This window comes from Aquarana catesbeiana, linkage group LG05, assembly GCF_042186555.1.
Source record: "Aquarana catesbeiana isolate 2022-GZ linkage group LG05, ASM4218655v1, whole genome shotgun sequence".
NCBI classification, from domain to species: domain Eukaryota; kingdom Metazoa; phylum Chordata; class Amphibia; order Anura; family Ranidae; genus Aquarana; species Aquarana catesbeiana.
This window is the reverse complement of record NC_133328.1, coordinates 45,393,025-45,404,632: the sequence shown is the minus strand read 5'-3', so window position 1 is coordinate 45,404,632 and position 11,608 is coordinate 45,393,025. Positions and strand designations below refer to the sequence as shown.

The 11,608-nt window shown below is 44.9% G+C and overlaps 1 protein-coding gene across 1 annotated transcript in view; it reads right to left on the bottom strand.

Moving 5' to 3' along the window:
- ITGA8 (integrin subunit alpha 8) overlaps window positions 1-5,834 on the bottom strand; it is a 239,603-nt gene extending 233,769 nt beyond the window's left edge. Inside the window, exon 1 of the mRNA XM_073629668.1 lies at window positions 5,594-5,834. Coding sequence (XP_073485769.1) covers window positions 5,594-5,757 — 164 coding nt within the window. The 5' untranslated portion in view covers window positions 5,758-5,834. The remainder of the gene's footprint in view (window positions 1-5,593) is intronic.
- Between the last annotated feature and the right edge of the window lie 5,774 nt (window positions 5,835-11,608).

Genomic DNA, 11,608 nt, shown 5'->3' with positions numbered 1-11,608 from the left:
TGTCTTGCAAAACGCTCTCAAATCAAGGTTTTACTGTATATCATAGTTTATAGATGCTATAACTTTTGCACAAAGCAATCAATATACGCTTATTGGGATTTTTTTTTTACCAAAAATATGTAGCAGAATATATATTGGCCTAAATTGATGAAGAAATTAGTTGTTTTTTTTTTTTAATGTTTTTATTGGACATGTTTTATAGCAGAAAGTAAAAAATATTGTTTTTTTTTTTTCTTTCAAAATTGTCAGTCTTTTTTTGTTTATAGCGCAAGAAATAAAAAAGAAAACCCAGGGGTGGTCAAATACCACCAATAAAAAAAAAACTTTATTTGGGAGAAAAAAAATGACCTACATTTTATTTATGTACAGAGTTGCATGACTGCACAATTGCCAGTTAAAGTAAAGCAGTGTCGTATAACGAGCAAATGGCCTGGGGGGATAATCTTTCGGAGTTCAGCTGGTGAATAACTGATTTTAGCCACTAAACATATCACTGCGGTATTAAACCAAAACCAAAAATGTATTATACTGCAGCTTACCCAATCATTAGATGTGGTGGCTGCATTTGTTTTCTTTTTTAGGTTTTATTCCTTCTGTTTTTAACCTGGTGATCTGGCCAGTAACACAGCACCTGTATTAAAATGCACCCACTCTGGATGAAGGAGCACATAGGGGCAACCTTAGGACAGCAGCATTGTCAGTCTGGGGGAGGGGAGTGTTAGATGGACTAGCAGCTATAAATACACCAACACATTGAAGCCAAACTCCAGCTAATATTTTATCATCAGTTATAGCAAAAAGTTATTTTTCCTTTTGGGATGAAAGTTTAACTTAAATAAATAAAAGCTGATCTTTGTAAGCAACCCTATCAGTGTTAAAGCGGTTGTATCCTCCGCTTTGTGATTTTACAATAATAAAATATAATAATAATATAATAAGGCTTACCTGTAGGTAAAATGAATATCTCCTAAACTTGTACGGTTTAGCAGATATTCACCTTGCATGCAGCCGCTGACGTCAGCGGCGCATGCGCTCTGAAGGTCTGGTGGATGCTGCCAGAAAATCAGAGCTCCTCGCTGGAATGGAGGACTCCTGCGCATGCAAGGGAGTGACGTCATCGTGGCTCCGGCCACTCACAGCGATGGAGCCAGCAACCCCAGAAGAAATGCAGAGGGAACATTCAGCTCCCTCAGATGTGACCGGGGGGCGGTACGAGGGCTTTGTTCTAAGGTGAGTATCTCATAATGAGCTAGTAGGTGATGCATACTAGCTCATTATGCCTTTGCCTTACAGTTTTGTTTTTTTTTTGGTCAGGCATACAACCGCTTTAAATGGTGTGTCTCATTCTTCTAACTGATAGACCTGGAAGAGAGCTTGTTCTTTTGAAAAACAGCAGACTTATTGGCTGGATCTAGGGTTGCCACCTTTTCTTCAAGCCAAACCTGAACACTTTAGCGACGCAGGGCAAATTTTTTTTTCCATAGTATGCACTATAGGATTATAAAAGTCTTGGGACACCTTTGGGTGCCCCAAAGAAAATAGTAATACTGTGCACATAGTGGTGGCGAATAGTGGGTGCGGCCAAAATGCTTTTACTGGCATCAATGGCCAACCTCCCAGTGATACCGAACCTGCCACCCAAAATCCGCCTGCAGTTTGCGGACAGCAATAGATTTGTGTAGGTGACTATCTCAGTTACAGGTGGACTGAAACCCAGACACATAATTCAAAACCCGGACTGTCCGGGTGAATCCTGGACAGGTGGCAACCCTAGCTGGATCACCCGATGAAAATAGAAAAAAAAGAAAGCCTGAAAATTAAAACGAATGCAGCTATCACATCTAATGCCGCATACACACGATCGGAAATTCGGCCAGCAAAAGTCCGATGAGAGCTTTTGGTCGGAAAATGTGTATGCTCCATCGGACTTTTGCTGGCGGAATTCCCGTCAGCAAAAGATTGAGAGCAGGTTCTCAATTTTTCGGTCGGAAAAAGTTCCTATCCGAAAATGCGTTCGTCTGTATGCAATTCGGACGCGCAAAAAAATCACGCATGCTCAGAAACAATTCGACGCATGCTCAGAAGCATTGAACTTCATTTTCTCGGGTCGTCATAGTGTTGTACGTCACCGCATTCTTGACGGTCAAAAGTTCAGAGAACTTTTGTGTGACCGTGTGTATGCAAGGCGAGCTTGAGCGGAATCCCATCAAAAAAATTTTTTTCTGACGAAAATTCCAATCGTGTGTACAGTTGGTAAGCTGCAATATAACAAAAGTTTGCTTTTTAGGTTTAACATTTTAAACTTCAAACCTTTTGCATTCGATTCAATCCCTATCATAACCACCGACCTGCCAGTTGACCTGTAGCTGCTGAGCTTTTTTTGGATCTGAGCCCAGGATACAACATGCTGATACATCATAGAGTCATATATATAAAACAGAATGATAAATACCTTTCTCACAATCAAATCCTTTTTTATAATAAAGCTGCCACCTAAGTAGCCCCCTTATTGAGGACATGGGGGTTGATTTACTAACGGCAAATAGACTGTGCACTTTGCAAATTGCATTTGCCCTCAGTGGCTTCACTTTGCAAAGATTATCCAATCATGTGCAAGGAAAAAAAATTAAATAAAATTAAATAATTCTTGCTTGCTCATGATTGGATAATTGAAGTCAGCAGAGTTTCTGCTCATTTACTAAGCTCTGGAGCAACTGCACTTTGTAAAGTGCGCAGTCTATTTCCCTTTAGTAAATCAACACCATTGCATTATTCATAATTAACAATATTCATTAATAAATGATAGGGATTGGATGAGAAGGAGAGGTTGCCCAGCCCTGATCTCTCGGTACATTCTCTGAATCTTGGGACTGTCCCAGCATGTTGGGGACAGCTGGCACACATGCGTTTGTGTCTGACGTCTCCCAGATAGAGGAAGTGGTCGGGGTCATTGCCAGGTCCCCTCTGTGTGCCGCCACAATTTTCTGATCCTGCACACTGACCTCAACGCTGCAAGCAAGCCGAGCGCTAAGAAAACCTGAGCCAAGTATGCCATTCATGTCCTCTGGAAATGCAGCTGCCCTGGCTCTCAGACTTCACTACTTCATGAGTCAATCAGCCAGAACAAGCATGCAGCCAGTAAAGGCAGACTGAAGTCACAACTCTGCTCCAAGACAGGGACTCAGAAATTACTGGAACTAGAGGAAAAGAATGACAGCCAGGCAATTTGCATTTTCAGCGTATCTCAGTAGCAAACACCTAAAACCGGCTATTATAGGAACCCCCCGACTAGGACAAATACAAAAGTTGCCATTGCTGACCTGAATCTGAAAATGCTAGATGCCTGGCTGTCAATACCATCGTTCCACCTAGGGTTGCACCGATACCGGTATCAGTGCTGATACTAAGCATTTGCACCTGAAACCGATACCCTTGCGGTGCGATTTGAGCCCTACAAAACGAATGGGCTCAAATCCCACTGCAAAGAATCGCATGTGATTTGAACCGGACTGTGGTGCAATTCTTGTCTGAATCACATGCAGTTTCTCCCACGGCTCCTGTGTGTAACTACCTGGCTGTCTATGACTTCAGCGGAAGCCAAGCCTATGGCATTAAGCATGCACATCAGGAAAGTCACAGAGATTTAGAACTACACGACTACATCATTGCTCCAGGTCAGGGGATTAGGAGCACTGAAGCCACTGGATCAGCATGACAGCCGGTGTATCAGCAGCACCAGCCTTTCTCATCCATTGTAACATGGATAACTTTCAGATCTCAGGGAACCCCTAATATTATATAAGATATCTACAGCTCACAGCGTGTTAGTGTGAATGGTAAGTTGTGATATTAGAATAGATAAAAGAATAAGGAATGTGGAGTGCTTTATTTATCAACATTATTTTCAATACAAATAATGAAATAAAACAAATTATAATCATAGAAGACAGAACTAATTGCAGTGTTCCCTTACACTGAGGGTCAGTAAAGTGCCCCCAGACACTGGTGATCAGTGAGATGGACCGTCTCACATTGGTGGTCATTGGATGAAGAGCCCCCTTACATTGCTGGTTAGTAGTAGAAGGGCCCCATTTTACTACATGTCAGTGGGAAGAATCCCTATATTGGGGGTCAGTGCGACTAATGCTCCCTATGTTGGGAGGTCAGTGGAAAGAATGGCTCCTACACTGAATGTCAGAGAGAGAAACATTTCATGCATAGGTGGTTAGTGGAAAGAATGCCCCTTACATTGGAGGTCAGTGGGAAGAATGTCTTTTACATTGATGGTAAATGGGAAGAATGCTCCTTACATTGGGGGACAGTGGGAAGAATGTCTTTTACATTGATGGTAAATGGGAAGAATGCTCCTTACATTGGAGGTCAGTGGGAAGAATGCCCCTTACATTGGAGGTCAGTGGGAAGAATGCTCCTTACATTGGGGGACAGTGGGAAGAATGCCCCTTACATTGGAGGTCAGTGGGAAGAATGCTCCTTACATTGGGGGACAGTGGGAAGAATGCCCCTTACATTGGAGGTCAGTGGGAAGAATGCTCCTTACATTGGGGGACAGTGGGATGAATGCCTCTTACATTGGAGGTCAGTGGGAAGAATGCTCCTTACATTGGGGGACAGTGGGATGAATGCCTCTTACATTGGTGGTCAGTGGGAAGAATGCTCCTTACATTGGGGGACAGTGGGATGAATGCCTCTTACATTGGTGGTCAGTATGAAGAATGCTCCTTACATTGGGGGACAGTGGGATGAATGCCTCTTACATTGGTGGTCACTTGGAAGAATGTCCCTTACATTGATGATAAATGGGAAGAATGCTCCTTACATTGGGGGTCAGTGGTAATAATGTTCCTTGCATTAGTGGTCATTGGGATGAATGCTCCTTACTTTGGGGGTCAGTGGGATGAAAGTTTCTTGCATTGGTGGTCAATGGAAAGAATATCCCTCGCCTTAGGGGTGAATGTAAAGAATGTCCCTTAAATTGGGGGTCAGTGAGAAGAATGTCTCCTTGCATTGGGGTTCATTGAGATGAATGCTCCTTACTTTGGGGGTCAGTGGGATGAACGTCCCTCATCTTAGGGGTGAATGTAAAGAATGTCCCTTACATTGGGGGTCAGTGAGAAGAATCTCTCCTTACAATTATGGTCAGTGGGATGAACTTCCCTTACATTGGGGGTCAGTGAGAGGAATGTCTCCTTACTTTGGGGGGTCAGTGGGATGAACTTTCCTTACACTGGGGGTCAGTGAGAAGAATGTCTCCTTACAATGGGGGTCAGTGGGATGAACTTCCCTTACATTGGGGGTCAGTGAGAGGAATGTCTCCTTACTTTGGGGGTCAGTATACCTATACAGATGGTTGGTGTCAGTGGTTACTTATCTGGAAGGTAGACATTGCTCAGGGGCCCCTATCATCCTGTGGAGGGTCCCTGGTTGAGGAAGGCTCTCTGGACTCCCCAGGACAGGTCCTCTTTAGGTCCCATCTGATGAGAACCTCCTGTGGTCCAGCAATGATCAGGGATGGTCCATTGATGGCTCTCAGCATCCCGATGTCACATCATTCATAGTCAGACATCCGACTTACGTTCGGGGGTCCGGAGTATAGAAATCCACAGAGTATCCGAAGTAGCTGCCGGGGGGTCCGGTGTAGACGGTGACCTTGTCGGTGTCCAGGTTGAAGGCTCGGAGTGGCGGGCACAGGCTGGCCAGGGTGAGCAGAGACAGAGCCGGGATCCCGGGGGGGAGCATCCTGGAGGCGGCGGTGATGAGTCCGGAGGAGAGCGGAGCTGTGCGGACTGATCAGCGCTCACTGACTCCCCTCAACGCCCGGACAGGCAGGGGGAGGGGCCGGGAGGCTGGCACTGCATTGGAGGACCACCATCCAGCATCTCACCCAACTCACCCCTATTACCAGGCAGGGTCACCAATGAGCCTTTCCTAATTGTTCATAGAAATTCAGCATTATGAAGATGCAATGGACAATGATTGTAGAAACGAATCCAGAAAAAAAAAAATCGATTTTGTAGATTGAGATAATTATTATTATTTTTATTTTTTTTTCCTTTTCCCATTTATTTTGCTGATAATTTAAAGGACCCCGCCCTGTCCGGACCTGTTCTCATCTGCCCTAACCTGTCCTCATATCCTGACCTGCTCTTATTTGTCATGACTTGTTCTCATCTGTACTGACCTGTCCTCATCTGTCATGACCTGTCCTCGTCTGCCATGACCTGTCCTCATATGTCCTGACCTGCTCTTATCTGTCATGGCTTGTCCTCATCTGTCCTGACCTGTCCTCTTCTGTCATGACCTGTCCTCCTCTGTCGTGACTTGTCCTCATCTGTCATGACCTGTCCTCATCTGTCATGACCTGTCCTCATCTGTCATGACATGTCCTCATGTGTACTGACCAGTCCTCGTCTGTCATGACTTGTCCTCCTCTGTCCTGACCTGTCCTTGTCTGTCCTGACCTGTCCTCGTCTGTCCTGACCTGTCATCATCTGTCCTGACCTGTCCTCGTCTGTCCTGACCTGTCCCCGTCTGTCCTGAACTGTCCTCGTCTGTCCTGACTTGTTCTCATCTGTCATGACTTGTTCTCATCTGTCCTGACCTGTCCTCATATGTCCTGACCTGTCCTCATATGTCCTGACCTGTTCTTATCTGTCATGACTTGTTCACATCTGTACTGACCTGTTCTCTTCTGTCATGACCTGTCCTCATCTGTCATGACCTGTCATCACCTGTCATGACCTGTCATGACCTGTCCTCACATGTCCTCATCCGTCCTGACCTGTCCGCATCTGTCCTAGCTTGTCCTCATCTGTCATGACCTGTCCTCATCTGTCCTGACCTGTCCTCATCTGTCCTGACCTGTCCTCATCTGTCCTGACCTGTTTTCATCTGTCCTGACTTGTCCTCATCTGTCATGACCTGTCCTCACTTGTCATGACCTGTCCTCATCTGTCATGACCTGTCCTCATCTGTCATGACCTGTCCTCATCTGTCATGACCTGTCCTCGTCTGTCCTGACCTGTCATCGTCTGTACTGACCTGTCCTCTTCTGTCCTGACTTGTTCTCATCTGTCATGAACTGTTCTCATCTGTCATAACTTGTTCTCATCTGTCCTGACCTGTCCTCATATGTCCTGACCTGTTCTTATCTGTCATGACTTGTTCACATCTGTACTGACCTGTCCTCTTCTGTCATGAGCTGTCCTCATCTGTCATGACCTGTCGTCACCTGTCATGACCTGTCCTCACATGTCCTCATCTGTCCTGACCTGTCCGCATCTGTCCTGGCTTGTCCTCATCTGTCATGACCTGTCCTCATCTGTCCTGACCTGTCCTCATCTGTCCTGACCTGTTCTCATCCGTCCTGACTTGTCCTCATCTGTCATGACCTGTCCTCATCTGTCATGACCTGTCCTCATCTCTCCTGACCTGTCCTCATCTGTCATGACATATGACCTGTCCTCATCTGTACTGACCTGTCCTCATCTGTCATGACCTGTCCTCGTCTGCCCTGACCTGTCCCGACTTGTTCTCATCTGTCATGAACTGTTCTCATCTGTCATGGCCTGTGCTCATATGTCCTGACCTATCCTTATCTGTCCTGACCTGTTCTCATCTGGCCTGACCTGTGCTCATCTGTCCTGACTTGGGGAAGTAAGTACAGGTTGGTGGGAGGACATTGAGAAGGTAGGTACAGGGTGATGGAAGAGTATGGGTAAGGTAGGTACAAGGTAGTTAAAAAGTACAGGGTGATGGAAGAGTATGGGTAAGGTAGGTACAAGGTAGTTAACAAGTACAGGGTGATGGAAGAATATGGATAAGGTAGGTACAAGTTAGCTAAAAAGTACAGGGTGATGGAGAAATGTTGAGAAAGTAAGTATAGGGTAGAGGGGGAACACTGAAAAGGTAAGTACAAGGTGATGGAGAAGCATAGGGAATGTACATACAGAGTGGTGGGGCAACATTGCGAAGTTAAGTACAGGGCAGTGGTTAAACATTAAAAAGATAAGTGCAGGGTGCTGTGGGGACATTGGAAAAGTAAGTTTAGGATGGTGGGGGAATATTAAGAAGGTATGTCCAGGGCAGTGGAGGAGCATAGGCAAGAAACATTCAGTGTAGCGTGGGAACATAGATTAGGTAATTACAGGGTGGTGGGGGAACATTGGGAATGTAAGATCAGGGTGGTGTGGGACAGTGCTGGGACCAGGTCATCTAGAGCCCAGGGCAAACATGTCAAACTCTCCCCCCCCCTCCCCCCTCAAGATGCATGCGCATTAAGTGTTAGAAAAAATCCCCAAGTGCACAAAACTGAGCATCAATCTGCATGGTTACCCCTTAAGCATAAATTCCCCCTCCTCCCAGTGCACATCTGCCTCCCTGCTGAAATCCCCCTCCGAGTACAAATCTTTGCCACCCCTCCTAACACAAATCCTCTCCCCCCAATTCCAAATCCCCTTCTCCCAGCACAAATCCCCCTTCCCCAAAAAATAATGTCACTCCTAGCAAAAATCCCCCCCAAACATCCCCACTAGTACAAATCCCCCCCCACCCCCCCAAAAAAATGTTTTACCCTCCCAGTACAATTACAACCCCCCCCCCACACACACACACACACACACACACACACACACACACAATATCTCCACTTTTAGCACAAAACCCACACATCCCCTCCTGGTACAAATCCTCTTCCTTTATCCCACCTCCTAATTCACAAGTCCAAGCACACAAACCCTAATTTCCCCTCCAAGAACAATTCTTACCCCCTGCCACCCCCCAAATTCCCCCTTCTAACACAAATCCCCTCCCCCCCCCGTCTCCTCACAGTGCCCTCCCACCTCACATGATATCACAATGCCCAGGGAAGCCGCCCCTCCTGCCCACTCCTTGCCCCAGCCCTGGTGTGGGAACATTGAGAAAGTAAGATCAGGGTGGTGGGGGAGCATAGGTTAGGTAAGTTCAGGGTGGTGTGGGAACATTGAGAAGGTAAGTTCAGGGTGGTGTGGAAACATTGAGAAGGTAAGTTCAGGGTGGTGTGGGAACATTGAGAAGGTAAGTTCAGGGTGGTGGGGGAACATTGAGAAGGTAAGTTCAGGGTGGTGTGGGAACATTGAGAAGGTAAGTTCAGGGTGGTGGGGGAACATTGAGAAGGTAAATACAGGGTGGTGTGATGGTGATGGGGGATCACAGAGACAATAAGTAGAGAGTGTTTCATGAAAATACCCACTAGTATGAGCATAGTCACTTTAAGTGGAGTAGGAACCTTCTTAGATATGGCAGAATTTTTTTTTTTTTTGTGCTGCATGTCAAGTTGTTTTCACCATTTGTTAACAATCTGTATATCCTAAATGACAACCCCTTGACATATTATTTGTATCAATATTTATACATAACTCATGAATGCAACACGAACAAGACTGCATCATGCATGAAATGATGTGTATTAGTGTATGTTCATTGTTGTGTGATTGTAACATGTTTTGCGTTGTGTTTTTCACCGTATTTATATTAATCTACCTCCACCATATGTTTTTGAAATAGAATTTCCCATTACATTTTTAGGAACCTAGGTGACATGCATTCTTATCCCGAGTGCCGAATGAGTGAGGGATGAAGCTTTAGGCCTGATTCCCACCTATGCAGGTTGCAGTTTGCATATTCCAGGTGCATTTGCATTTTTCAATACACATTTTTGATCCGTTGAAGTCCTTGGAACCAAAAACAAGAAACAAACCCCTGGTCCTTTCCATGAAATTTGCACAGATGTGAACTACATCCATAGGAAATGATGTTAAATGGATTGTAGTGTGTTTCTGCAAAACTGAAAACGCACTAAAAAATGCATAGGTGTGAACCAGGCCTTAATGTAACAACATTATTGTAACATTGTATTTACTTTTTGTTTCATTTCTGTGAAACTAAACGGGGTTATATTTGATCTGAATATGATGTCAGTTAAAACAACCTCAAAAGAAAAACTTTTTTTAAATATATATATTTTTTTAATGAAATGTGTTTCTATAACGTATAATCTATTCCTATGACCTAATTAGCCCCTAGTAACTCCTTCCACTCTTTCTCCCCTTAGCTAGCATTTTTAAAGCTGATTAAATGTTTTTAATTTTTTTTTTTTTCATCCAATATTCAATCACTATTTAAAAATTAGTTCACCTTTTCAGAAACATCAAAAAGTGAGCTAACATCCTTCACCCTCCCTATCCCCCCAGTCCACACTGTACTTACCTGCATTTTTTAGGAAAACGTGAACTTACACTTTTTTTTTTTTTTTCTTTTTTTTTTTTCAGTGGCACACTATAGCAAAATGACCATAAAAAAAATCTTGATTTCATTTAACCACTTCCCCCCCCCCCCCGCCATATAGCAAAATGACAGCCGGGAACTGGTTTCATTATCCTGATTGGATGTCATATAACGTCCAGCAGGATAAGTCACGCAGCGTGGCGATCGGTGGTGTGGTGTGGTGTGTCAGTCTGTCCAATCACAGCTGAGCAGTGTAAACATGAAAATCCGTGTATCGGATTTCCCTCTACTCGCACTGACAGACGCTCTCCTGACAGGGGAGGTCTGCACTGACTATCAGTGCAGCCCCCATGAGGATGCCCACCCATGGCCACCAGGGATGCCCACCCATGGCCACCAGGTAAACCCACTATAGCTCACAAGGGATGGCAATCATTGCCCATTAGGGATGGCCCATCAGTGATGCCTGCCAGTGCCTCTGATCAGTGCTGCCTATCAGTGCCGCCTATAAGTGCCCTTCAATGCCACCTATCAGTGCCACATATGAGTGCCCATTAGTGCCACCTATCAGTGCCCATTAGTGCTGTATATCAGTTCCCATCAGTGCTGCTTATCAGTGCTGCCTATCAGTGCTGCATATCAGTGCCACCTCATCAGTGCCAAACAGTACTGCCTCATCAGTGCCCATTAGTCAAGGAGAAAACGTACTTATTTACAAAGTTTTGTAACAGAAACGAAGAAAAACTTTAAAAAATTTTTTTCAAAATTTTCGGGCTTTTTATATATCTGTAGTGCAAAAAATAAAAACCCCAGTGATGATCAAATAGCACCAAAAAAAAGCTCTATTTGTGGAAAAATAATGATAAATCTTGTTTGGGTACAGCGTCGTATGACCGCGCAATTGTCATTCAAAATGTGAGAGCGCTGAAAGCTGAAAATTGGTCTGGGCTGGAAGGTGTATAAGTGCCCAGTATTGAAGTGGTTAAACAACATTGAGTTGATTTCTACCAGAATCAAATTGTAACTGTTTGAAATGGTACATTTATAAATGATAGGATACAATTATCTAAATGCAGTGGCGGCCCGTCCATTAGGGGCGCACAGGCGCCACCCCCCTCCCATCCATGCGTCCGGCCCCCTAATCTACATGCGGGGGCGCTGGACGTATGGATTCCAATTTTTTTTTTTTGAAGCACGTGATTAGAGCCAGAGGCTGTAATAGGCTTCAAAAAAGGGTGGGCTCGGGGCACAGAGCACTGCGCCCTGAGCCCACCCAGTTATGTCACACTAGCAAATGAATAGTGAATTCTGAGACTCGTCACCTGAT